Raw genomic sequence first — 27,045 nt, 5'->3', positions numbered from 1 at the left:
GCGGGTCCCGATGGGGGGCTAGCGGCGCGGCGGCTCCCATGGTGAACCGAGCGCGGGCGGAGCGGCGCGATGCCGGGGCGGGCAGCCCGGAGAACATGTTCGAGAGCTCGCGGAGGATGCGGAGCCTGTGGGACGGCGTGAGGCTGGAGGTGGCCGGCGAGAGCAGCAGCCCCGTGGTCCTGCACAGCTTCACCCAGCTCGACCCCGACCTGCCCCCGCTGGAGGTGAGGCGCGGGAGCCTGGCCCCGGGGCGCCCGGGTGGGTCACTCGTGCAACGAGTTGGTGGGTCTCAGCAGAGCTCAGTCTGGCGGGGGGGGCGCTGTGGCTTGGACCCGCGCAGGAAAGTATTATTCTTTTGTCTGGGTCCAGACAGCAGAGAAAATAATAATAAAAAACCTCGGTAATAATCAGTGAATGAGATTTCGGTGTCTGTTCAAAAGCACCTGGTGCCCCCGGTCAGCCTATAGAGCACCCAGTGAGCGCCTGGGCCCGGATTCACTTACAGCAGGGGTGGTTGTATGTCAAGTGAGTAAGGGTTTTAAAATGTTTAAGAAGCTTCATTTAAAATTACATTAAAATGCAGAGCCCCCAGACCGGTGGCCAGGACCTGGCCAGCATAAGTGCCACTGAAAATCAGCTCAGGTGCTGCCTTCAGCACTCGTGCCATAGGTTGCCTGCCCCTGACTTACCGGCTTTGTGTTTCATTCCCCTCCCTTCCCACACAACACACACTTCGTAGAAGACAGATTCCCCCTGAGATCTGGTGCTCTGGGTTATTGGCATCATGGCTAGAAGACCCTTGGGGGTCCTTAGCTGCTTTACAGTGCAGGTAACCATTGTGGAGTGTGTGATGGAGCTTTACTCCTCACAGCAGCGGTGCATGTGCATGCTACTTCTTCTTAGGACAGGGATCCCTGGCTTGGTTTGCAGGTGCTGTGAGTTTGCATGGTCTCTGCCTAGTGTGTTTCTGATGCTGGCTTGTGTTGTGTATCTAATGCTCAAGCGCTGAGCCCTGGCATGGCGAGGGAGGCTGGAGCATATGATGCAGGCTGTTTGGGAAGGAGAGGAGCACAGTTGAAGGTATTTTGGCAGCACTTTTTGCCTTTATTTAGGAGTAGGTAAATAGCTGCCCTCTGTTATCTCTTTTCTCCGCCTTATGCCATTATCCTTCTGGCAGGCTTGTTGTCAAGCTGGAATATGAGTTAGGAGAAACCAGAGAAATGCACGCACCATCTGATGCAGCTAGCGGAAGGGAGCAGAGAGCTAGAATTAGGGCCTTTTAAATATTTTATCTGAGAGTCTGGCATCCTGTTGGAGGCTTGCAGTACATCTGCTCAGACTCTGGCTGCCTATGACGGCTTTGCGCCTGTCCAGGTTGCAAAGAAAGGACCCAAGCATCCTCCCCCATGAGGATTGGCCTAGTAGGACACTCAGTGGAGGATGCAAAACTGTCATACTCTAGGGCAAGATCCTGGACCCTTCTAAGTAGCACCAGCCCCTTGTAGCTCTTGCTGGCTTCAGATCTAGGTTTTGCTGGTGGGAATTGTGCCTGGCCTCCTAGGGGGATGTGTGATGCACAAAACAGCCGGTAGAGTAGTGGCTGCTTTTTGTCAACAAGGAATTGGGTTATGAAACCTTCATGTATTAAGAAAACATTGGGGACCCTGGTCAAATGAGAGGTTCAGGGAAGGGAGTTGGCATAGCATAACACAGAAAGGCAACAAGGGGCTCTCAGGTCAATGTTGGAGACCCACAAAGCATCCCTTGGTATATCTGTGCAAGCCAGGGCTGTGCCCATCAACCACTTCTCAGTCCTCTTGGTTAAAAAGAGCACTGTGCCATTCATTCACTAGGATAGTGGCTTTGGCTCAGAGTAGTGAGAGTTCAGGGACCTTCCACCCATCCCTGGGTAACTAATGCTGTATTTCACAGTTGGCTCATTCATTCTGTCTGCTTCCTTCCATTGATGGGATGGGGAAGTTGAAGTGTGGCCCAGTAGTGATGAAGAGATTCAAACCAGAATGGGTCAGCAAGATCCATTTCTGTCAGGACTTACACCCCACCGCACCCCACCCATGCTTATCCAGCCCTGGATCTGGGTTGCTGGAGAGTGGATCACCGCTAAAACTTTTGGGATTACTGCTCAGATAGCTGGGGAGGGAGGGAAGGCCAGATTTAAATAGGTTACAGGGCAGAGTAGTTAACACTGGGATTAATAGCCAGTCCCCATGGCAGAGGCAACTTCCTTGAACAGCTCCCTGCCCATGTAGAGCTCTGGTCTCTCAAAATCCCAGATAGGAAAGAGGCTTCTTGGGGTGTTGGCTGTGTCACCCCAGGCCTTGCTTGTCTGGTCCTCTCGCCCCATGGCAGTTTTTCTAGTGACTGGCCCTGTCAACATTGTAGAAAGTTCACAAACGTGCCTTGAGTCTGTTTTCCTTCCCTCCCTCTTCCTCCTGCTTCTCTCTCTCAGGGGTGGGCGTAGTGACATTGTTTAGAGCACATCATCTGCTTCTTGTTATGTCTGGCAGATACCCCTGCGCTCGCAGAGCCTGGCTCTTGGCTGGGAGAGTATTTGGCACAAGGGGGTGGGGAGGGGCGCCTTTCTGCTCATTGCGCTTCTCCTGGTGGGAAAACGGTTGAGCGTACTGAAACCCTCGTGCACTCTGGCCTGGGTCTCGGAGTTCAGAAGTTTGGCAGGACCCCAGGAATTGCAGCAGGGGTTGGAAAAGGAGGATTAAGGGCATGATGTTGGAACAGAGCTGGCTTGCATCACTCCCTGCTGGCAGCCTTATGGTAAAAACACTGAAGGATGCACTTGCTTGGATATTTGTTTGGTGTGATTGCTTACCCCAAATAAAATCCTCTGATCAACTGGGGGGCTCTTATCTCAGTTCTCCTTTTTGTTGATTGTCAGAAGGAGAGTCATCTAGTGGTTAGAACCGTAGACTAGGCATCGGGATTCTTGGGTTCTATTCCTGATGCTGCCACTCCCTCCCTCTTTGAGCATTGACTAGTCACTCCCCCTCTCTGTACCTCAGTTTCCCCATTTATAACATGGGCATATTGCTACCTAAGAGGAGTGTTGTGGATTAAGGCTAGTAAATGGCTTGGAGAGCCTCAGAAGGAATATGCTTAGAAATTGCTGTTACTATGATTGTATTGTATGAGGGCCTGTTCATTCCTCTTTGAGTGTTTTTGTGTTGTGACAGAACAGCTGGAGAATGGCAAACTGTTAAATCAGTGCAGTTGTGGCAACTTCATCTCTGCTTTTAGTCACACCAGGCTGCTGCTAAGGAAGTTGCTCTGTGGGACTTAAACTGAGTTCTTTCTCCAGGGAGTGTGGGGGGGTATGTCTATCTTATCTATAAATAAAATAAGAAAAGCCTTGGAGACATAAGAACAGCCATAGTGGGTCAGACAAATGGTCTGTCTAGCCCAGTAGCTTACTGAGTGATCCATCCCCTGTTGTCCAGTCCCAGCTTCTGGCAGTCAGAGGTTTAAAGACATCCAGAGCATGAAATTGTGTCCTTGACTATTTGGCCAATAGCTATTGAAGTACCTACCCTCCATGAACTTATTTTTTCTTTTTTGAATTCTGTTATATTTCACAATCTCCCCTGGAAAGGAGTTCCGCAGGTTGACTAATATCAGAGGGGTAGCCGTGTTAGTCTGGATTTGTAACTAGACTAACAGACGTATTGGAGCATGAGCTTTCATGGGTGAATACGCGTCTGACAAAGTGGGTGCCTCTGATGCATGCCTTTGACTGTGTGTTCTGTGAAGAAGTTCTTCCTTATGTTTTAAACCTGCTGCCTATTAATGGACTGTGAATGGAAGTTAGAAAAACATTGATAATCTGGCTCTAAGTGCCTGGGGATGCATGAAGAATTCCTGTAATCAAGGGTCAGGGGAGGGCCTAGGGTTTACCTTGACCTGCTAATACACGTTAAAACTACATCCGCCTTGTCCAAGCTAGAAGTTTACCATGTATTCATCAACATATGGCAAACAAAACCCTTTTTCTCCAAACTTGGCTTTTGTGCATTCCTCGCTCAAACCTTTTCTATGCATTGGGCCACAGCTTCATTGCCTGGTCCAACAAAGTAACGGGGCTTATAATAGGGGTTCATGAAAAGGTGTTCGTCAGGCTAAGTGCGTATTCTCCTCCTGACTTCAGCTGATCTCCTCCTGATGTCTATGGAACAAGCAATCCCACGCTATCTGTACCATCTCCAAGACATCATCTTAATGTCTCCATTCAGGTTCTGTTATGCACACATGCTGCATCTCCTTAACGTTGTACGGTTGCTACCCAGGCTGTACTTGTACTGTGGACAATAAAAAGAGGCCTGCTGTTGTTAGTTGGTCTGTCAATAACATGAATTGCTCATGGGACCAGTGCTTCATGTGGTATTGTTTGTGGGAGAGGAAACCTCTCTTTCCCTGGTCTCCCATGTTAGGTTTGGGGAGCAGAGATGCTGTCTGCGCAAAGTGCTCTCCTCTGAGCTCAAGCTGCAGTGCGATATGTCTCCTGCAGCCCACAGGACAATAATCTGCTGGTATTTCCTGGATGGGGATCCACCTTCTGGTGCTGTTCCAAAAGGTGCAGCCCCGGCTGCGAAGCGGGCTGAGGTGGTGGTGAGTGTGTGTGCACAAGTGCAGAAGAACATAAACAGCCGGGCAGGCAGGATTTTTTTGTTTGATACCATTAAAGCGGGATGGGGAGAGGCTTCCAAGTATGTTTGTATAAGGATTGTGTTACCTGGAGATTGCTGTCTCGGTTTCCATAGGAGGGACAGACCTTCCAGAGCCTGGCTCTGTTTGGGGTGTGAATGGATTTAAGTGCTGGATTGGCAGCCCTGGAAACGGAAACCTCTTCTTTATCCGCAGGCTTGTGCTTCCCCACCAACCCCTCCATCATGCCTCTGCCCTGCCCTAGGGGAGATCACCTTGCGGGGATGAGGAAGGAGTTGTGGGTGCTCAGCCTGGCCACTTATTCTTTGGCCTCCCAGGTGAGATTACTAGGACTGAGTCATTCCAGTGATATTGGGGTCTGGATACTGTCAAATTCACATCACATCTACCCAGATCAGTAGCACCCAAGTGTTGGATTTGAACCGGTGACTTAGGCTCAGAGGGTCTGATCCAAAGGCCATTGATGCTAAGAGGAGTCTCTCCATTGACTGCAATGGGTTTTGTGGCAGGGACCGTTTTTCAGTTGTGTTTGCACCAATCCAAGCACAGTGAGCTCCTAGGCACTCCTGGAATACAGATAATAAATAGTAGCTGGCTTTGATTTGATTGAAGTATAATGGAGCTACCTTTTAGTTCTCCAGAAACCAAGCCGTGATAAAGCCCAGGCCGTAGTGATTGTAAGCTAATATTGAGGACCTGGGGCCGAGTAGGAGGAACCTGTGGGAGGGAGAACCAAGACTGATGTCCCTTGCAGAGGGCTAGTTTTATGTCCCCTATTGGGGTGTGTGTTACAGAATCTCCTTCACTCCTTAGACTCATAGAAGATTCGAGTTGGAAGAGACCTCAGGAGGTATCGAGTCCAACCCCCTGCTCAAAGCAGGACCAACCCCAACTAAATCATCCCAGCCAGGGCTTTGTCAAGCTGGGCCTTAAAAACCTCCAAGGATGAAGATTCCACCACCTCCCTAGGGAACCCATTCCTGTGCTTCCTTCCTTTTGCTTAGGGCATTGCCATAGAGCCGTGAGGTCAAACCTCCTTAGAGAGAGGGGAGGAGCGAAGGAGAATTGGCTGTTTACTGTTCAGGGATGGAACAGGATCTGCTCACAGAGATTTCTTAATGGAATAACAAAGGAATGCCTGTGCTGGTTTGGTACCATTGGGTGTTAGGAAGCCTGACTCTCCCTTTGGGGGCTGTGATTGTCACCCACTGCCAGCAAGTCCAGCAGTGCTAGCGAATGGTATGTTCCTCCATTGCACTTCAGCTGGGCTTATCATTGAAATGGTGTCTTGATGGGCAGGCCCATCCTTTCTGGCACTTTGACTAATTGCCAGTCACTGTGTCCCCATCCCTCCCCCGCCCCCCCAATGTGCAGGATGTATAACTGAAACAGCAGTTAGGAACTTATTTAGGTCACCCTAGACCACATTTAAAGGCCCAATGTCCGCCTAATCTGTACTTTGTCCAGCACCATTGCAGTCAGAGCTGCCCAGTGGCTCTTTTTTTCAGGCAGTTGTATAAATACGAGGACTGTGGTTTTGCAGCACTGTGGGGCTATTGCAGCTCACAAATATCTCTGCATCTCCCATGGACCCAGCAAGGGGGGAGGAAAAGCTGTTGCTAAGGAATGGGATTTGGATACAATGCCGGCTGAGCTGGCTGCATGTGGGGAGAGCATTTTACTCATGGCTTTGCTTTCTGGGAGGTGGAATTCCAGCGTGCACTCGGTCTGTGGCGGAATTTGTGCATCTTTTCCGAATAATGGCTTCTGCAAAGTGAGTTTGTGAGAATGTGTTCATATGGGAAACTGGACCCTTTGAAGGGAATGCTGAGTGATGGGACACATCTTATCAATGGATTTAATTGTCTGTCTGGTGCTATAAATGTGCAGAGCACCTTATAGATTCAAAGATAATGTCCCTGCCCCAAGCCCCAAAGAGTTGATGGTCCAGATAGTTTGCAGTCTACGTAAAAGTGACCTTAATTTAAAAAGTTTTTTATATGATGCTCTGTGCAGTTTATCCAAACAGGCTCAGAGAGCCATTCTCTTTGCAGTGTAAGCAGCAGTGCACTGCAATGTAAAACTGATTTGTTTGAGTATCTTTCCCACCCCCGCAATATCCTCCCATCCCCCTAGCTTTAACTTGTGTGGGTTATCTGCAGAATACATTCAGGGTTTTATTGCAAGGAGCAAGTTTTCTGTTTAATCTACATTTAAACTGTTTAATCCTACATTTTAACAGACACATCCAAACTGGTCAGTGGTGAAATGGTTAAGTGGCCTTGCTGCTTAAACTCTCATAGTTAGCATCTCAGGTTAACATCCTGTTGAGCTGGATGGATGCAGTTAACACCTCTCAAGGTGGGCCCCATCCAAAACCCATTGAAATCAGTGGAAAGATTCCTACTGACTTCAGTAGGTTTTGCGTCAGGCCCTCAGGTTGTGTCTTCACTGCACTGCTAATCTGGGTGACTGGCACCTGGGTCAGCCTAGCATCCCCAGTGCAAGGCCCTTCTCACATTACTGTGACCTCACTAGTTACGTCCTTGCCCCGTGTGTCTGGGGCTGTATCCTGTGATACTTTGGGAGAGAATCCTAGACTGCTCAGCACATCAATTGAGGGTGAACTTGTCTGTCTTTGGGGAGGAACTGTGGGATTGCTCCCATCCTTACTGCAAAGTAGATAGAATGGAGCAGAGCTCAGCTTTGACCCATCCCTCCACCTGCGTAAACTAGTGTAAAGCACCTCCAAACCTGGGTCAGAGGCTTTTCTGTGTGGATGGTAGAGGATGCTGCGCTAAATCCCAGGTAAAAGCCTGGATTAACTGTGCAGTGAAGACAAAACTGTTAGAGCTGTTGCCTCAGGCTGTCTGCAGACATGGGAAGATAGCCCTGCCAAGTCTAGAAACACTGTTTAAAACAATGGAAATCTGAGACCCTTTAGAAGCTCACATAGCAGCTTCCAGAAAGTGCTGTTAAATCCTGTTGTCATGTGCCTGCTTAATTCATGCCCTACCCACAATGCACTACATTGCGCTCCCTCTGTGATAAAGATATACTTGGACATTGCTCCCAATGCAATTAAAGAAAGGGAGAGACACCGCCAAAGAGAACAAAGTAACACCAGCTGGTTCTGTGGAACTGTCCCTAGTCTCCTGCCCTGTAAATGGATTCACCACTGCTTGATTGGTTCAGCTCAGGCTGACTGTGAAGAGGAGGGGAAGTGAAAACCAAGTGCTAGGCATCAGGGCTAAATTGTGTGTTTAAGTGTCATCCTCCCCTCCTCCAGGTAGGAAAGGGTACGTCTCTGGGGACAGCTGGTGAGCTGTGTCTCTAGCTCTTTTAATAGCTAGTTTCAATACATGCAGTTAGCAAAAATAAATATGTAAGCAGCCCTGCTGACTTTGATGGAGTTGTTCCTGTCTATAAAGTTTTTTTGTGTGCGAGGGCCCTCTAGTCTGTTCAGACTGATTTGAAAAGAGTGAGGCTTTGCTTTCTCTGCTGTCCTGCCATGGGTTCTCTTGTGCCATAGAAATGGAAAGAAAAGAGCTCCTTTCCAGACTAATCACTGGGCAACGCTGGGAACGGATTATTAGCTCTCTGGGGCAGCGATTGCCTTTATTACGTGTTTTGTGCAGTGCCTAGCACAATGTGGCCAGAACCCTCTGGCGCTACTGCACTACAAAGAAATAACTGTAACTTGGCAATAACATGGAACGTGTCTGTGGCTCTTTCCTTTCCTTTAGTGCCATGCAAATACTAATTAGTTAATGAACACAGTGCACGTGTTCCCAGGGCTGCAGTTTGTTTTGGTTTTAATAGAACAGTTATTTTACATGAAATAACTACCACACATATCTGAGGAGTGGTAGTAACGTAACAGCTGGCATTGTCAGAGCTTTGAGCTGGCATACATGCACGTGTAATGCATATTTATCTTGCATAACTAAACAACAATGGGTTTGTTTTTATTACTCAGCTGGTCTTTTGACTGGGTTCATCACAGAAATGTGACTGTACAGAGGGAAATGGCCTCTTCTTACTGCTCACATTGGCTCCTGGGCAGCTTTCTGAATTGTGCGCTATGACTGCAGCTGCCCAGCTAAATTCTGATTCCTCGGTCCTTGATGCTGATCATACTGTAGGAAGCAGGAAAAACACAGCTTAAATTTCCAGACACCAAGGCTGAGCTTTCAGTGCTGGCATTTGGGGGAGTGGGGGAGAGAAGAAAAATTTGTTTTGACTTGCAAACAAAGCAGATTTAATAGGAAAGTCACTCCTGGTGACTTAATCTGGAATGCTGAGGTGTTATTTTTAGAGTTGCTTTTCTCTCTGTTAATCACATTTTAACAAATAACAGCTGAGCAGAATGCCTGTATGGAAATCTGGCTTTTAAAGTGTTCCCTACCCGTAATACAAAATGTCTTTCTATATGACAGAGCAAAACCACTGAGATTTCCCCTCTCTTTATAGTGAACATGTTTCCATAGTGACGCGAAACCTGAGAGTCCACTCTGGGTGCCTGTTTGAGGTTGATATTTTCAGTTTAATAGATTTGTTTGTTTGGTGGTTTGTTTGTTTTTAGCCTGAATTAACTTCAGAGAGTGTGTGTGTGTGTGTGTATGTACATGTACACACACATTCCATCTCTTAGTGAAACTGGACAAAGCAAGACTGTTTTGGTTGAGCCAAAACTATAGAGGGGAAGTGAACTGAAATCCTGACTTCAAACCCCTGGAACTTTCAGCTCAGGCCAAAAACTTGGGATGATTCGGCTCTAGGTTTGTTTTATCTGAACCTTCATAAAGGTCTGGGTAAGTGGTTCTGCCTTTGGCCCCTCTCTCTTGCAGGGTCTGGCTGAAGTCAATGGGAGATGAGCATATGGAGGATTTGCAGGATGTAGCTATTATAGTGAGCAAGGCCGGGATTGACTTGATCTTTCCCCAGGTGCTCTCAACGTAGCTCCCAGGGATGTCAGTGAAAGCAGGGCAGGGGAAGGCTGTTTGGTCAAGTGACAGAACTTTCTTCCTGCTTGTCTTTATTCAGCTGCGCTTTTGAAAGTGGATATTTTGGTTACATTTTCCTTGCCTCTGGTGTTTAAATCACTTGGCTGGAGCCTCTGGATGGATGGTGCTGCGCCATTGCCTGTTGCTAGTCTGCAGCTCTGTGGCTGGTTGGCTGTATCCCGGCTGTCGTTTAGTGATGGTGTCCTGGTCACCACAGTGCAGCTTAGCTTAGAGTAGGCACTGGTGCCTCTCTTGCTTCTGTGAGCATCTAAATGACTCAGGACATGGCTATGGTTTACTGTTGGCGGGGTGATGTAGCTAAGCTCCTGTTTCCTGCCATGTTTCTGATCATGTTGGATTGTGCCACAACACTCATCTTGGGATTTTTTTTTTTTTGAATACCCCCAGATTTGAGCGTGTCTGGCCCTGGCGTGTTGATTCAGACCCATCTCTGCTAATGGATAGGTGGATCTGAATGAGCCTGGGAAGCTTTAGACATCTTGCAGACAAGCCCTTGAATGCTTGGCTGTTGAGTTGCATCTTCTCCAAACTGTCAGAATTTCTTGGGGCTTTGGATCTGGGGCCATCAGTGCTGTGACACCTTTTTTTGGCACTGAAGTAATTCCCTCTCCAGTCCAGTCCCGTGCAGGTGAAGAGAGAAAGTGAGTGGGGTGCTGGAGAGTTCAGAACCTCCTCACAAAGCTCTGATCTAGTGAGAAGGGGCAGTTCAGGGTAGTCCTTCCTTCTGCTCAGACCCTGAAACCCAAAGAGCCCTGAGTGGAAGGCAGGCACTTCTGCCTGTCTTGCACACCAGTGCTTACGCAGTGGCGGTGGATGTTGCCTATGGATCCCAGCAGCTGTTGTTTTGGGGCTGCTGAGGCCTCTCCAGCAGTCCTTGCCCTAGAGAAATAATTCTAAACAGGAACGTGGCTTGGAATTCAGACTGAGGGGATAAGGCTCTGTGGCTGCCAGTAGCTGGTAATCCAGAGCAGGTGAATGAGGCCCCGCAAAGGGAAACAGAGTGCTAATCCTGCTCCGGAAAGTTTTTGGGTGGAAGGAGCAGCCCAGTTAGCCCACCAGCTTGTGTCTGCAGTGGCTTGTTAAATTGTGTGTCTAAGGATGAGTTGACTTTGCTCAGTGTTCATTTGATTTTCTGTGCAGCGGGAGCTGCAGGTGTTCTGGTAACATGACTGAAAGGCAGTCCCTAATATCTATAATATGCTGCTTTCATGCCCGGAACATAGACATGGCCTCAGAAGTGCTAGCTCAGTGCAAGAGAAATGGCCTTCGAGCAGAAGCTGCCTCACCCTAGAATATTGATTTTAAATCTATGTTACAGGGAATTTCTTGGCTGCGCCTCCAAATGATCAGCCCTTTGGGTGGTGCTGGGGCAGAGTGTACTGCAGGCTATGCATCCACAAATGCAATGCTGACCAGTCAGAGCAGGGATGAGGGGGAGCAGGGGGCTATGTTCAGGCAGGTAGCAGAGAATATAGCTCTGAAGCCCTGATGTTTTTGTCCTAAGTCTGTTCACTGAGGGCCCAGCGCTTACTGCCTGAGTACTCGTCTCTGGCTCGCTGGGGCTTCTCCCAGTAGCGTACTCAGGGTTGGGCCCTCGGACCCTTTCAGGCAGGAACTATGGTCAGAATATTCTGACCTGGGTGCTTAACAGTCAGGCTGCTCTGTGTACAGGTTAGGTCCTTAAATGAGAGTGACTTGATTCTCAAAGGTGCCGAGAACCTTCAGCTCCCATCATCTTCGACTTCGGTAGCTCAGCGCCTGTGAAAATCAGGTGGTCCCTTTAATTCCAGATATTGATGTTAGGTTGTTGGCCTGTGACTCTCTCTTACGTGATTGCAAGCACCTACCAGCCTGTAGGTGCCATCTCCGCAATCCCAATAATATGAAATTTTCCTAATGACAAAACAAAAATGCTTGGTGTCAGTTCTCCTCCCCTCCAGCTTCCCCCTCCCAAACATCAGAACTGACTCTGGGGGCTGGGAGGGAACCACCTGAGAGGAAAATATCCAGCTTATCAACATCACCAGGCACATCCCCCCATTTCACTGCGGTGGAGCCGAAGGAGATGCTGTAGCATAGGGCTCTGGCATGAAATCTGGGCAGTCAGGAGGCTGTGGGGAGCAACTGGGGTTGGATGTATGTGTGGGGTTTTAAACCCCCTCATGCAGTGCAGAACAGCCCAGAAAGCCCAGCAGTAACAAATGGAGGAGTCATGCATCAACTGTGTCCGGAGTCGGGGGCGGGGAGCATGGCTAGAGAACAAAAGCCCTCGTTTTCTTTCTCCCTGTCTTTCACAAACAGCCCTGTGCTGGCCGCGCGGTTCAATGGACCTTTCCTGCATTTTCTCTGCTTCAGCTGTTTATTGGGTCACTCTAAACAACAACAACCAAAAAAAAAACAAACCAAAATGAGAGATGGTGGTTTTTTTGATTGGCCTAGACTACAGTGAGACCCTCTCTGCCTTAATGAATACAGTAGCAGCATTGACTTGGGTTACCCAAGTGCATTGACCCTGCCGTGCCATGCAGATCAGTGATGGGGCTGGGGTTTGCAGCTTTCAGGGCACTCAGGCCATAGACTTTCTGTGGGGTGCTGGGGATTGTGGATATCTTTTGGGTAACCCTTCGCTAGCCACTTCAGTGCCGTTACATAGTGCAGGTGCAATGGCTGATCCAGATAAGGGTGCAAACGAATCTGGGTATCTAGGGCCTCATGAAATCATCCTCCCTGTAAAGGGGGAAGAAGCAGAAGTAGAGAGATTCTGGCTGAATTTTCAAAACAGCCCACTCACTGTGGCTGCCGCTGTCTCATACACCAGCCTACCTTGCAGAGGTGTGAGAACCAGCAGTGCCCATTGGTTTTGCGCTAGAGTTGAGTGCTCATCACCTCTGAACAAAGTCCATGTGTGTCTCAAGTTGGGCACCTGAAATTAGTGGGTGCTTTTTTTGGAAAATGTTTTGCTAATTGATTTGATGACAGCCAAGAGAAACAGTTGGGGTCACCAGGGCTCTTAAAATGCTGAAGGTCTTGACTCTTAGGGCTTACCTAGGCAGAGAGTTTATACCAGAGTAATTAAGATCAGAATGTGATGCTATTTAAACTGGTGCACATCACCGTGTGGACACTCTTATTTGAGTTTGTGTGGCATGCTCTGGTTTAGCTTAAATCAGTTAGGAGCAGCTACCCTTAAACTAAAATAAGTGTGTCCCCACAGGGGCTTGCACCAGCTAAAGTAAACCAGTGCCAGTTTGTGTACAGGCAAGGTCAGATCCCTTGGCAGTCATCTTCATCCGGAGAGAATGTGGCTTAGAGATGCTAACGCTGACACAGAGATCCTTGGTTCTTCTCCCCAGACCCAGACCCAGGCCAGGCCCAGGCACTGACTTGATCTTTATTACCACTTTAGTAACCAGGTCTGCATTAAAGGCATCCAGTGGAGTGGGAGGTGAGGGCATGTGTGGAAAAAACAGAAATAAGATTGGAATTGCACAGCTAAACCATGTTTGAACCATAGCCAACTGACGAGTTACAAGCTAAAGCCAGTGGATTATTGAATAGGCGGCTATTTACAGAGTCATGGAGCTGCACTGAGTGGCTGCTCTGGAATGGTGCATGGGATAGGAGAAGAATGGATTGGTCCCCGTGGAGAGGGTTGAGGATTAATTCCTCAAGAGGAGGGAAGCTCCCCATTCCACTCCTGTCCCAAGAGCTCAACAGGCAGCTAGAAATCAGAGTGGACTGATTTTTAAATCATAGCAATTTAAAGCCCCAATTTTAATCACGATTTAAATCAACAATCAGGAAACCTTGGTTTAAAGCATCAATTCTAATTGTTTTGCATTTGTACTTTAGTTATTTCCCTAAAGAGAGGTTGATTCTCATTGGTTGGTAACCATTAAAACATGTTGATTTGCAACTAATTATAACCTTTGCACTAAAATTGGTGCTGCTTTTTGCTAACCAGAAGGTTACACTATTTCTGTACACATTTATTTAAACAATTATATAGGTTAATTTTGGGGGTTTTTTCAGATTTTTTTTATGACAGAAAATGGTGAATGATGCCTTTCATACTTGTGATTTGTGTCAAGCTCTATTTGGATGGAAATTCAAATTCAATGCACAAAAGATGCATTTTAGTTTGTTTATTAAATACAACTTCCTTAAACGTGCTGGCTATATAAGAAGAAAGAGGTGCGTGTGTGGTGTGTTTTGTGTTTTTGGGTTTTTTTTGTTAAAATATATTTTGCATTTAAAACTAACTGGTTTATTAAACTAAGTAAATTGAACTGATGGTTTCTGGTTACCATATCCTTCAAGATTTTAAAATTTAATAGCTCTCATCCTTTGATATATAGTTCTTATTCATAGATTAAAAGAGAGAGGGAAAAAACCTTTTTTCTGCTTTTTCAATTATTTGGGGGCAAGGACTCTCTTCCCTATGTGTTTGAACACCATGTGTAGCACAAAGGGGCCCTGCTCATGTGCATGCACTGCCATAACAATCACATCTGCTGGAAGTATTTCTGTTATGTTCGAGAGAAGGTGAGTGCGGTAAGATCTTTTATTGGACCAATTTTGGTTGGTGAAAAAGACAAGCTTTTGGGTTCATGCTTTCAATGCAGAGATTTTTTCCATCCGGGTTAAACACAGAACCTTTTAATTCTCTAGTTTGTCTGAGTTGATTTTAGAGATGAGCAGAACTAAGTGGCAGATTTAGGTTTTGAAAAACAATAAAAGCATTTGATTTTTATAAGCCCAGTCCCCTTGTGCCCTCCCCACATGCTTCCAAACCTGGGTTACTAGTATTTTTTACCTGGCTCCCATTTTAATTATGCATGTTCCTAGGTTAGCAGCGGGACTGAGGACAGTTAAGTGGTCCTAGTTTTGGCCTATCAAGGCTGCAAATAGTGATGGTCAAAAATGCAGGAAGCTTTGTCTTAGTTTTCAAATCATTGCTCGGTATGGACAGGTTTTATTTTTGCCAAAAAACAACCCCCTGGGTCAAGTACTGGCTCCCTGGGAACTGAACCAAACCCCTGAGGCATGGCTGGAAGAAGACAGAAAAATCATTATTGTTTTGATTCGTCTCTAAGTTGTAATAATGATGTTGCATTTTGAATGCACCCATTACTTTAGTGTCTAGACATTCCATCTCTGCACCTCTGTCTCTCTCCATCTCCTGCTCTGTGTCCCAGCGTTGGGGGTCAGATCTACGTCATCTGAGTCCTTTGAAGTGGAGTGAGTTACCGTCGGACACTCTGTTTAATCCGATCCAGTGATACCTATTATTTTTGTGTGCTAATTACCACCCACGGTGACATTCTGGTTCCTCTTCCTTGTGCCCTGAGCTGTGCACGTTTGCGTGAGCAGTATGTTGCCATGCGTGGCTGCCTTTATATATAGATTGTGGAAATGCATGCTTAAGTTAACAAGACCACAAAGCTCAAACATGGAGCAAGGGCTGAAATTGCTGTGTTGGCTGGGTGCTTTTTGCCCCGAGCTTGAGTGGAGGAAGAAACATGCAGGGCTCAGGGTGTTTGTGGTGTGTGTGTGTTGTTTTTTTTTATGAATTTCATCACCCTAGAAAAGGAGCACGTCGCAGAATGCCTGTCTGTCCTAAGAAGTCCTGCCTCTGGGAAGCTTGTCCGTATATTTTTCACGTAAGGTGCAACTGTCTGAGTGCACGAGTGGCCCTCATACATTCTTGTGTGCAGGGACATGGGGTTTGGATTAAATCCAGTGCCCCTGGTGTCTCACTGCAGAGTGCAACTGCAGTTCCCACTCTCCTGTGTGTTCCATGTAAAGGGCCTGAGTTTCAGAAGCTCTGAGCCCCTGTGGTTCCAGCTGAAGGCAGTGAGGACTTGGTGAGTGCCGAGCACCCCTTTAAATCCAGCCCACTGTCTCCAGCTGATGAAGACACTGTGTGCAACAAAGCAGTTTTGATTTTCTTTTTTAAAACCCCTTTAGAAGTGAAACCAGACCAGAGGAGAACTCAGGCTCCCTGCACTGCCTTGTGTCTGGAACTAAGAGGTTTAGTTCCTAATCCCCAGCCACTGACTCACTTGTGCAAGTTGCAAAGGCTCCCTTGTAACAGACCCCAGTGCCATTGGGGTTCTCTCCTACCAAAATGATGAGTGTGGATTTCAGTAACTCAGGCCAAGATTTTTCCAAAGAGGCTGGAGATTTTGGGTGTCTTAATAAGATATCAGGGTTGGAGGGGACCTCAGGAGGTCATCTAGTCCAACCCCCTGCTCAAAGCCGGACCAATCCACAGACAGATTTTTGTCCCAGATCCCTAAATGGCCCCCTCAAGGATTGAACTCTCAACCCTGGGTTTAGCAGGCCAACGCTCAAACCACTGAGCTATTCTTCTCCCTTAACTTGAGATGCCTTAAAAAGGCCTGATTCCCCTCCCCCTCCCCCCGGCCTGAAAATTGGGCCCCTTAAGTGTGTCATGTTGGGCACTCAAAACGACTGGTCACTTTGGAGAATCTTGGTCAAAATGGAGAAAGCTGTGGAATAGTTTTCCCCAAAGGAAGGGACAGGAGCCCCATCCCTCAAGTCACTTAAAATTAGACTGGTTCCCGACAGAGGAGGGGTTCATGGGTATCTCCCATCTCTTGATTTCAGTCAGGGGCAACTACAGGTTTCTAAAGTCATTGAAAATCCTTTGGGTCCAGTAGCTCAGGCTGTCTCAGCTGGGGCCAGGGAACGCAATTTTCTGCTCTTAACGCCTAAAGTAAAACACAATGTGCATTAAGTGTGTCAGGAAATCCTGACCTGCAGAGTCAAGCAGCTGATGGGGCGACTGGCTGCTCCCATGTCTTGGGGAAAACCTTTCTCCTCTGCTTCCCCACCCCCATTCAGGTTTAGCTTCTGGCCCCTGTTCCATACTCTTCCTGTTTTTCCCCTTTGTAGTTACTTTTTAATAGGGCTTTGGAATTGTTCCTTGACTGAAGTGGCTCAGGGACAGGAAGGAAGGAAGGCGGAGACTGCATAGAGTTAGAAGAATACACCTCCATCTGTTTAACTTCCTGACACTGTTTTAGTGCTTGAGTGATTAGCTCTCCAGGATGGAGCCGCTAGAGGCTACAGTGGATTTGGTGCCACAGAAGTATATAACCCACAGTAAAGGACGTTGGCTCTGTCTCCCCTTCCAGTCAGTGAGACCAGAAAAGGAGAGTGGGAGTCAGGATCTTTGGGTTCCTTTCACAACTGCTTTGCTTTTCTGATCCTCAGTTTCCCTATCTGTAGAATGGGGGCAGTCATGCCTGCCTTCCTCACAGTGAGCTCATGAGGAGCTGTTCAACATTTGTGCTTTGAGAACTCGGGATGAAGGGAGTTGTGGAAGTGTGTATGTGCCCTGTATTGCGGCGTGCGTCCTCTTGGCAGTGGTGGGGCACCCACAGTTCCCATTGGACTTCAGAGGAAGTGAATGCAAGCACTTCACACCACTCCGGGTGTGGTCCGCATCTTGCTGGGTGGAGCCTGTTGCTGTTCTCCCCATCTACTCCCACCACCAGGGCAGATTCAGCTTGCAAAGGACTGCACCATCTTGGCTCCAGTGACCATCAGCTCAGTGTCACTGGGTCTCTCCAAAGCTCCTTCCCTCCTTATGTGTTAACAGAGATGTAATGATTGAAACAAGGGACTGATTTAAAGCACCTCTGCCTCCGTGTCTGTGAAGGCCCCATCTCATTGCCCAGTGAAACTCCACCCCCAGAGAACAGACAACAGCAGGGCCTGGGGGGCAAAGTTCTAGCTCAGTAGGTATCCATGAAGTCTTCACGTCTTGTGGTGGTTACTCAAAAAGACTGGCCCTACATGCTGCCCCAGGTGCAATTGGTGCCCTACTGGTACTTCAGACGGGTGTCCGACATTCCTGGCACCTTAAGTTGCTTGTCAACCAAGGCCCATGCTAGCAGTAACCTAGACCTGGTGTGTTGTTACACAAGGCATCTTTCCTTTGTCCTTGGCCCTTGGATACTATGGGGATGGGGTTGGCACAATAATCAGAGTAGGATGGTCTCTCTTGACCTCTTCCTGAGCATTGCACTTGAAAGGAAATGGCTTATATCCCTGTGTGTGGATGGTAAGGGGAGGACAATCCCAAGAGGTGGGGAAAACGAAACTCTGCTGCTTGTATTGCTGCTCTCTGGCATTGCATGGAAACCCCCCTAAGGAAATTCCTTGCGTTGCTGATTCTTATTTTAGACAAGCAGAACAAGGCGGAGTTTCTGCTTTTGTGTCCGATTCACAGAAATGAAGCTGTTTTCCTCTTGCTAGAGAGGGGTTTTTTTGTTTCCTTTCAAACAAGGCTACATGTTGTGGCTTATGTAAGAGGCTCAGAAGTAACTGCAGTTCAGCCTGGTGAACCCAGGCTTCTGCTTCAGTGAATGAGTGAAACCTAATTCAGGGCTTGTGTGAACCCTGGGGGAAATGGACATAGGTGGAACAGATTTCTAGAGAGAGCTTCCTGGCTTTCTCCGAAGGACTGCTCCCAACTTATCAATGAGCGAGCGCCGTCTAGAATGGGGCACCGGAAATCTTACTTTCACTGACCTTGGAAAAAGTCACCTACATTTTTGATCCAAAGTCCATTGAACTCCATGTAAAGACTCCCATTGACTTCAATGGGCTTTGGACCAGGTCCTTAATCTTGTCTATGCTAGCATTCTCAGCAAGTGCAGATCCAGTGGTGGAAGGTGGATTGTAGACAGGGTTAGACGAGATGAGGGTAAAACACACTTGAGTCTTGGCCTATATGGCAGCCTCCACCTCTACTGCTGCTGGAGTAGCTGCATTTATTCAGAATTGTGAGTCCAGATCTATCCTGAGGTAGTAAGACAGTGGAGCTCTTATTTTTTCCCATCTGTGTAAACAGAGTGATGGTATCTCTTGAGGAAGGATGCAAGATATCATTCACTTAGGCTCAAATAATAAACAGTAATAGGCCTTAAAGCATTTGAGTTCCTCAGCTGGAAGGTGTTAGAGAAGCAGAGTCATCTTATTTAATCCAGATGCTGTCCAGGATGCCTCAGTGTAAAAACAGTTTCTCTAAGCAACTCTGTCTCTGTCACCCATACTGCAGGCTGATACCTTTTTAATAACAGTTCATTACCTGTATTTACTGAGGGCTAAGTGTGAACTAATGGGCACCTGAGTTAATTCTTAGGTCTTGGTAATTGTGTGTTAATTGTTTGTATCTCACCTGCAGTGGCTTTGTCATGCTCACTCTTAAATTAAGTCACACACTTCGCTGCCTCCTTCACCTTATTGACTCATCTCAAAAGTTTAAAAAAAAACCCAAACTTGTTTGGGAGGCACTCAGTTTGGTTTTTACATCGTTCTCCAGGTTGGCCAATGAGACTTGACAAAGTCAATTTCGCTTTTGCTTCTTGGCTGGTTTCATTGTGTGGTTCTCACTGCTTCCTTCTGTGGGTTGCAAACACTGCAGGGGAAGGTCTGTTTATAAACAACTATTTCCATTGGAATTTTACGATATATATATAATTTATTTTTTTTTTTTGGAAATCATGTGTTTTGTGTTTAGCTCTTATGTAACCTACACGTGGAGCTGAGCTTGAGGGTGGCCTCTCTTTTGACTCTAAATGTTCTATGAGGAGAACGTCATTCTATCAGGATTATACCCTTGCTGCAGACTTGAAGCTGTGGCTGTTTGCTATGCCTCTTTATTAGACCTCAATTTGAAAACACTGGGATTCAAAGCTCTATAATGCAGATCTCAAGCACTCTACAAACAAGATCGAGATCACGCTTTGTCTTGTAAATGGGGGAAACTGAGGCTTGGAGCGGTGCCTGGTCATCCAGCAGGCTAGTGGCAGAGCCAGAAATACAACCCTGGTCTTCTGAGTCCCAGTCTAGTGCTCTATCACTAAGCCACACTGCTTCTAGCGTTTTGAACCATTTTTAAAAAATGCTCCCACTTTTCCAATAGTCCAGCCAAGCCATCTGAGGTGAATTTCTGCTTGTATGTTCCTTGTGGTGAAACTGCAGAGGAAACTTACAGATGCCTTTTCAAAAGGTCTGCAGTTTGTGCATAACTATACATTCAACCCCCACCTAATTAAGCAAATGTGGGTTTTTTCATATACCTTGAAATCGGAGGTCCTTTGGAAATGTAGCCATCAGAGGAGGACAGGATTATACGCTGAACTAGATAAACTGAGGCCAACAGCCAAGCAGTTCAGAAGTGAGCACTGGTTTCTGAGAGCCGCCGCCTCTGCTTTCCCAACTTGCGCCACTTTGGGCTGTATTTTCAGGGGTGCTGAGCCCTCACTGCTCCAGCTGAGGTCAGTGGGAGTTGCAGAGCTCAGGCCCATGGTATCATAAAAACGGAGTTACTTGGGGTAAACTCCAGCTGCAAATGACTTGCCAGAAGTCACGGAGGGGGTTGGTGTGAGAGCTAGGATTAGAATGCCAGAGGTCCTGGTGCTCAGAACCACAGTCAGACTGCTAGATCTCGCCTCACTCCCAGTCCAACTTCCTGTTCTGTTTCTGCTAAACTGCAGAGTAGGGGGGAAATGCACTGGGAAATATTAGTGCAGATGTTCATTTGGGCCTTAGCTGCCTCTGTGTTTCTGCTTTGTTTTGCTTCCTTAGGTTCTGACCAACGTGCAGAACGCACAATCAGCAGGAAAAAATGGGGAGGAAAGAGGAAGCTGATGCCAAGAATAACGACTTAATATTTGATATAGTCCCATCCTAGCAACCCGCCAGGCCCTCAGTGCGTGCCTGTCCTATACCCGTCGGATATCCGTTTACTTTGTGCGTGATTTGTGAAGAGGGTATCGCAAAAGTCATCGGGGAGGAAAAAATAGCTGAATCAGGCGGACTCAAAGTAGGAAGGAAATGGAGTTTGCACATATATGTGACAACGCAGGGCATTCCATCTGCATGTGATACGGAACTCGTGAGTGGGATTGATCGCTGAGTCGTAACATTGCTTTCCCTTTCTGCTGCACGGCAACTCTGCAAGTGATTCATGGATTAAACATTGGAAATTCTGTACTTGCCAATATATGACTGTTTGTTTATATTGTAATTAGGTGAATTCAGTCTTCGCGATCCTTCAAAATTCTGCATCAGGAATTTATAGCAGTTGAGCCAAGTTCTGCTCTTAGTTATACTAGTTTAAGGGTCTGATCCTGACGGGTACTGAGCACCTCCAGATCCCCATTACCTTTGCTGGGAGGTACAGCTGCTCAGCATCTCTTGGGATTAGGACATTAAATCCAGCTTTACACCAGTGTAATTAGAGAGCAGAATTTGCTCCGCAGGTTAGATTATGGTGATTGCACAAGAGGCAAAGCAGAAACCCACCAACCCCATGTGTGTCACTGTGCAATTGGGTAGGTCCTTTTGTGGGGCAGGATTTGGCTTCCTCTGAAGCATTTGGTGGTCACCACTCCTAGAGAATATGGACTAATAGGCTGCTCCCGTGGGAAAATTGCATGTCTGAGGGTGTAAGTTACAGGAACGTGGTCTCTTTTTTGTGGAAACATCAACCATTTGGCAAACCCATCTGGCTGAAGTGGTTTTTAAAAGGTATTTCTTAGCATTCTTTTTAAGCAGACTGGGCCTAAAAGTGGATGTGAGGATTTGACGGTATAATTCACACTAGCCTAAGGCTTATGCCTTGACTTCAGAGGAGCATGTTTCTTCCAGATGCCCATACTTAACCATGTTCCCATTTCACTGATCCCCATCTACGGCCTTGTCTGTGTGGATGTTCTTATTCCAAAATAAGCACAACCACAAGTGGAGACTTTCAGGAATAGCTATTCCTGGATAACACTCTGTGTAGGCAAGCCCTAAACTTGGAAGCTAATGCCTTGTGAAGTCAATGGGGAGTGGAGTGGAGGGAATAGTTCCTGCCATCTGTAGCTATGATGGAGATAGCTGCCTGTAGGGATTGGTTCAGGGTGGCTTGGTTTGTTGGTTTGACAGAAATGCTTCCTGCTGGAGAAGCCGAGGGACTTCCATGGCTGAGAACTCCAGGTTTTGCAGAAATCCTGGAAAAGTCCTTACCCAGCAGACCCACCACTTGCATGACTCCCCCTTCCCCGTACAGAGGTCGCTCATGGGGAGCATCCACCCCAATCCAATGCCCAGGTTAAATCCTTGCAGTGCCAGTGGCTACCAGCTGGGCTCTGGTTGTGTCTGAGCAGGAAGCTGGGGTTCCAGCATGGGAGCAGCTTACAGGGGTTAGATCCTGCTCCTGCGGAAACCAGGCTGTCCACCCCACTGGATTGGTTCCTGGAGCAGAACAAGGCGTCTCTGTCTCCTCAGCAGCCAGCTTTTCAGCTGGAATCTGGGAGCCAGGTAAAAGAGTCTGAGAGGCTGCTGCAGGAGCTGGTTTTTGCCCAGCTGGCTGAGGCCAGCCTGTTTGCTTAGTGCGCTCGACCCCAGTATTGCATCAACTTTTTGTTTCTCCTCTGAGGCTAGGGAAGGTGAGCAGCCGGCCTGGGTTAGATAAACGATGGCGCAAGGGGTCCCCGTGGCCGCTCAGGGCCACTTTCCCACCTTTTCGCAGGCATGTGTTATGGTTCATAAACCAGAGTGCGGTGTCTGACTGGGCCAAACCCACCCTTGGGGTGGCTCCATTAACGTCAGTGGTTGAGATGAGCCCATTGTACATCCCCCATAGGAGCTAGGGGATCTGTCGCTAGCCACATTTCCTCTTGTTCTCATGCTTGCTCTCTGCGGTGCCACAGCCTGGCTCTCTCTCTGTTGTGCTGTGTGTACTCAGGAGGGACTTGGCTGCAAGCCTCCTCTGAGCCCAGCCTGGGTAAATCTCTCCCTCGAACAGGCTTAGCCAGGTATCGATGTCAGGTGTGTCTTCTTCATAGGACAAGTGGCAGGTTTATTGTATGTCAAAGTGTTTCGCCATTTTGGGCAGGGAAGGGCGGGGAGGGAGGGATCCCCCAGTGTTTTAAAAGGATCAGGATAAATCCTCTTAGAGGGAGCTTTGCCTCCGCAAGCCGTAGAGAGGAAGGGCCATATGCTGCTGTGGAGCTGTTGTGGGTAATGGAGCTAAATTGGCTCATTGGACTTGAGACCTGGAGCCCAGTTCAAGGCTGCCTGGCAGCTGCTGTGCCAGTGAGAGGGGAGCTTGGGGGAGCAGGCAGAAGTTAGAGTGACCATCAGAGCTGCCCTAACCAGCGTCCTGGGCCAGGCCAGCCCTCAGGATCACTCAGACACAAGCTGCCACTCCCCCCTCCCCCAAACCTTCCTCTGTGTGGGGCAAAATGGTCTTCGGGTGCACTCAAGGGCTTGCAGTTGGGCCAGTGGGTTTGATTCCCAGCAGAGCTGTAGCCCTCCTGTAGGGCCGAGGTGCAAGGCACTAAGCCCCCATTTTCCAAGTGACCGAGTGAGAGAACACAGGCCTGATGTTCAGCCATGCCAGGGACCCGCAGCTCCTGTTGACTTCAGCTGGACTTGTGGGTCCTGAGTGCCTCTGAAAATCAGGCATAAGGCACCTCAGGTCAGGCACTCGAGGACTGAGCCACTCAAAAGGAGGAGGCACCGACATAGGCCAGGTCCCTCATTTGCACAAAGGGGATCCCAGCACGTATCCATCTTACGTTTGGTGTTGGAACCCCTGACACTAGTATTTGCCAAGCACTTTAGGGCCTATAGAAGGTGCCATCGAGAGTGGGGCAAAATATTGGTACCTGGATGCCATGGTGATGGGCCCATGAGAAATGGGTGGGGACAAACCTGCAGTGGTGTCACTGCAGTGGCTCCTGTGGGGGCGGTAATTCAGTCTCTCGTGTCTAGAGCTTTCTCTGCTCTCCTGTCCGTATACAGAGCCCACTTTGCAGGCTCTCCCTGTGTCCGAGTTTCCCCGCTGGATGCTGTCTCCCAAGCAGGTTCCTGGCTGCAGGTGCCGTCCCTCGCTCCCAGGCAGATGGGTTTCACTGTGACTGTTTGTTTGTTTTATGTATGTTGTGATTTGCATTGCCGAGTTCTGTATTCCCCTGTGTAGTTACCAGAAGGATTAGGAAGTGCTCTGGGGGCTGGAATGGGCAGCAGCCCAGGCAGGGAAGGGAGAGTGGATGGAACAGGCCTACGTTCTGGCAGCTGGGAGCACCAGCTCCCAGGGTAAAACCCACTAGGGAGCGCTGCCGACCTAGCCCCAAATGCTGCAGAAGTGTTAGCTGCCGGGGGCAGGGTTCTTGCGCAGGTCAGGAGCCTTGGGCCTGATTGGCAGAGGAGCTGTGCACCCTAAAGACAGTGGGAGCGACTGTGTTCTGAGAGCTCGAGGCTGCGGTTTTGGCCCTTGGCCCCTCTGCATTTTGAGGAGGAGGCGAGTTTTGGGGGTTCAGCCCTCCTGCAGTTTGCAGGACGGGGCATTGAGTGCCCAGCTTGGGCTGGCTCTCCCAGTGCTTGTGGTGCATTAGGAGCCCCCCTTACCAATACTAACTGTAGATATGTAGAATTCCTCCCGGGTACAGCACTCTGAAGCTCTCCTTACGTTAGGAGGAAAGTGCCTGTAGGCTTTACTCCTCTCTTCTCCCCCCCCCACCCAAATCCTACCCCCCACCCGACTGATGCCTCCTGATTTGCATATTTAAATATCCAAATGTCACCATCTTGGCCTCCCAGCCATTCCCTGGGGCAAAGTCCCCCATGCCATGAAGGTAACAGTGCTGTTTCCTCTCCCCATCGCAGAGCTCCACGCAGGAGATCGGAGAAGAGCTGGGAGACGGCGTGATCTACAGCATATCGCTCCGGAAGGTGCAACTCCACCACACGGCCAACAAGGGGCAGCGATGGCTCGGGGTAAGCTGTGCCCAGCCTCCATTTGCCCTCTGACTACAGCTGTGACGGATTGCACCCCCCCCCCCCTTCGCTGCTCCTTGTGCCTTCTAAGCATGGCAACAGGTGGTCTTTGGGGTGTTGTGGTGCCAGCAGGGTGGATGCAGGTGTAAGTGGACATATGCCATGTAAGCCACAGGCCCAGTTCTTAGCGTGCTGGGGCAGTGTTTCCTACGGCGGCTGGTACATCCATTCATCCTTTCCCTCTCCAGGCCTGTCGCTGCACCCGCTGTGGCATTGATTGTGCTGCATGTAGGCAGGTGGCTGGCTGGGGATTATGAGCATACAGCAGTCAGGGCCAGGGGTGAAGCACCCCAGCCAACGTGGACACAGATGTTTCGATTTGCCAACTGCAACTCTGGGGTGGGTGTGACCCCCTGCCCCCAACAGGACAGCTTGATGAAACATGCGCACATGTGCCTCATCCTCTTCCTGCTTTGGGCATTAAACTGGGCACGCCCATTTTGGGGTCTCCTACCAAGATCTCACCAGCCCCTGGCTCTGTGTCTGGACTGAGCCTGCATGGAAGAGTTCAAATCCTTGTCTGACTCCTTGCCAGAGTTGGAAGGAGAAGGTGCCTGACCTGGGGGGCAGCAGGGGGAGCCATGTGGTTACTTGCACATCAGGAAGGGATTGGGCTGGGGGGATGCAGAATAGGGCCCCAATCTCCTGGGAAGGGCTGAGCGCACATCTCCCACTGAAACCTGTGGGAGTTGGGGAGCTCAGCACTCAGGGGATTTGGTGCTTGGTTCCCTGGAGAAGAAGGGGTTAAGAGCGGCTCCCTTTCCTGCTGAACAGCCTGTCCTGGAGGAAGCCAACATCCTTTTTGTCCTCCTCATACCAGCCCTGCCACTGGCCAGCGAAAAGCCTCTCCCCTGCCCGGGAGCTGGGCCGGGGCCCAGACAGGCCCCGCAGGAATGCAGTGCTGGGTATTGGCTCCGGGGGTCTAACACCATCACATTCCAGTGGCAGAGGGGATGGGCAGCCCCTGCATGGGAGTGCTGAGAGAAGGATCCTAGAGCCAGAAAGGCACCAGGCCTGGTTTTCCCTCTGCCCGCGGGTGGGTGTGTCTCATGCAGAGAGTCAATGTGGGAGCCCTGAAGGCTGTGGAAAGAAGAGGCGCCTGCTGGAGATCCTCATTTTTCCCTTTCCCCTCCTATTATTTTCTCTTAACTTTTTCTGTTTCCTGAGCTGAGCCAGGCAGGTCGAGGCTCTGGTCAGTAGGGAGCCAGTGTTTGCTACTTTGTAGATCCAGGGTTGCCAGCCCTTGTGTCTGCTTGAGCAGGGCTAGCAGATACCAGGGGTGTGGGAATGGGCAGGGCACACCAACTTGGATCCGCTTGGGCAGATTGTTCTGTCAGTGGAGGGGTGGTCTGGGCATAGGGCTGGGAGCCAGGAATGGCCCAGTTCTAATCCTGGCACTGACACCTTCTGTAGCCTTGGGTGTGTCACTTGGCCTCTCTGTGCCTCAGTTCCCTCTGTGAAGTTGGGGTAATCCCCACACCACAGGAGTGTCATGGTGAGTCTTTAGTCAGACCTGTCTGGATGCATGTGCCAGTCCAATTCTGATTCTGTCCCTCCGTGAGCAGTACCTCCCATGGGTCACTACACACAAGTGCAGTTCTCGTGAATGAATGTGCGCTGAGCAGTCTCCTTGCATGGAGCTTTCCAAGCGCCCAGGCTGTGGGGAGACGCAAGGCCCCTAGAAAGGGGGCAGGTCTCTTGAGCCTTTTGGTTTTCAAAGGGACTTGGTTCCCCATCTCCACCCCTTGTGCTCTCCCTGTCCGTCGAGCTCATGCTTGCGATCACGCTTAAAGGAGCAGGCCCATCACAGGAGCATTGCTCTGGCCTGATAGAATGCTGCAGAAGCTCCTGGGGAAGCTGCTCAGGCTTTACTGGTCTCAGAGTCCCTGTCCACTCCAGGGAAGTGACTCGCTGGTAATGGAATCAGTGGTGTAGCAAGCACCAGCACAATCTCCGCCTTTGTCCTGTGCCCATTCCAGCGCTGCTCTGCACCACTGGAGCCGCACTGCGACACTGTCCTATAGCATCCTGAAGCAGTGCTTAGCACACTACGTGTCCTGGGGGCAAGGGCCCCTGCTGTGGGGAGAGGTGGCCCTGGGACCATAGGGAAGTGATTGTGGGAGTCCACCTTGGGGCCTGGCTTTCTCAGCTCTGTGCCCATGTTCCTCTCTGTCCTCCGCCTAATGCTGTCAATCATCCCCCACCTCCAGTTCGAGAATGAGTCGGCCTTGAACCTCTACGAGACGTGTAAGGTGCGGACAATAAAAGCCGGGACCCTGGAGAAGCTGGTGGAGTATCTGGTCTCAGCCTTCAAAGGCAACGACTCCACCTACATCACCATCTTCCTGTGCACGTACCGGGCCTTCGCCACCACCAAGCAAGTGCTAGACCTGCTGCTCAACAGGTGATGCTGTCCCTCCCTCCCTGTGGTGCCCCTAGGCGGTGGAAGTCT

The 27,045-nt window shown here is 49.1% G+C and overlaps 1 protein-coding gene across 5 annotated transcripts in view; it reads left to right on the top strand.

Annotated features, from left to right (window-relative positions):
* The window catches only part of RALGDS (ral guanine nucleotide dissociation stimulator), a 104,196-nt gene that overhangs the window by 62,190 nt on the left and 14,961 nt on the right, over positions 1 to 27,045 (top strand). For 2 of the 5 annotated variants that reach the window (XM_032779044.2, XM_032779035.2), the window contains exons 1-3: positions 1 to 224; positions 24,423 to 24,533; positions 26,804 to 26,997. In XM_032779044.2, the coding sequence (XP_032634935.1) occupies positions 39 to 224; positions 24,423 to 24,533; positions 26,804 to 26,997 (491 nt within the window). In that variant the 5' untranslated portion in view covers positions 1 to 38. Of the gene's footprint in view, positions 225 to 1,002; positions 1,081 to 24,422; positions 24,534 to 26,803; positions 26,998 to 27,045 lie in introns of those variants that run through there. The other 3 variants (XM_032779061.2, XM_032779047.2, XM_032779055.2) reach the window with 2 other exon arrangements.

This window comes from Chelonoidis abingdonii, chromosome 24 (genome assembly GCF_003597395.2).
Source record: "Chelonoidis abingdonii isolate Lonesome George chromosome 24, CheloAbing_2.0, whole genome shotgun sequence".
Lineage (NCBI taxonomy): Eukaryota > Metazoa > Chordata > Testudines > Testudinidae > Chelonoidis > Chelonoidis abingdonii.
This window is presented reverse-complemented; position numbering and strand designations above follow the sequence as displayed.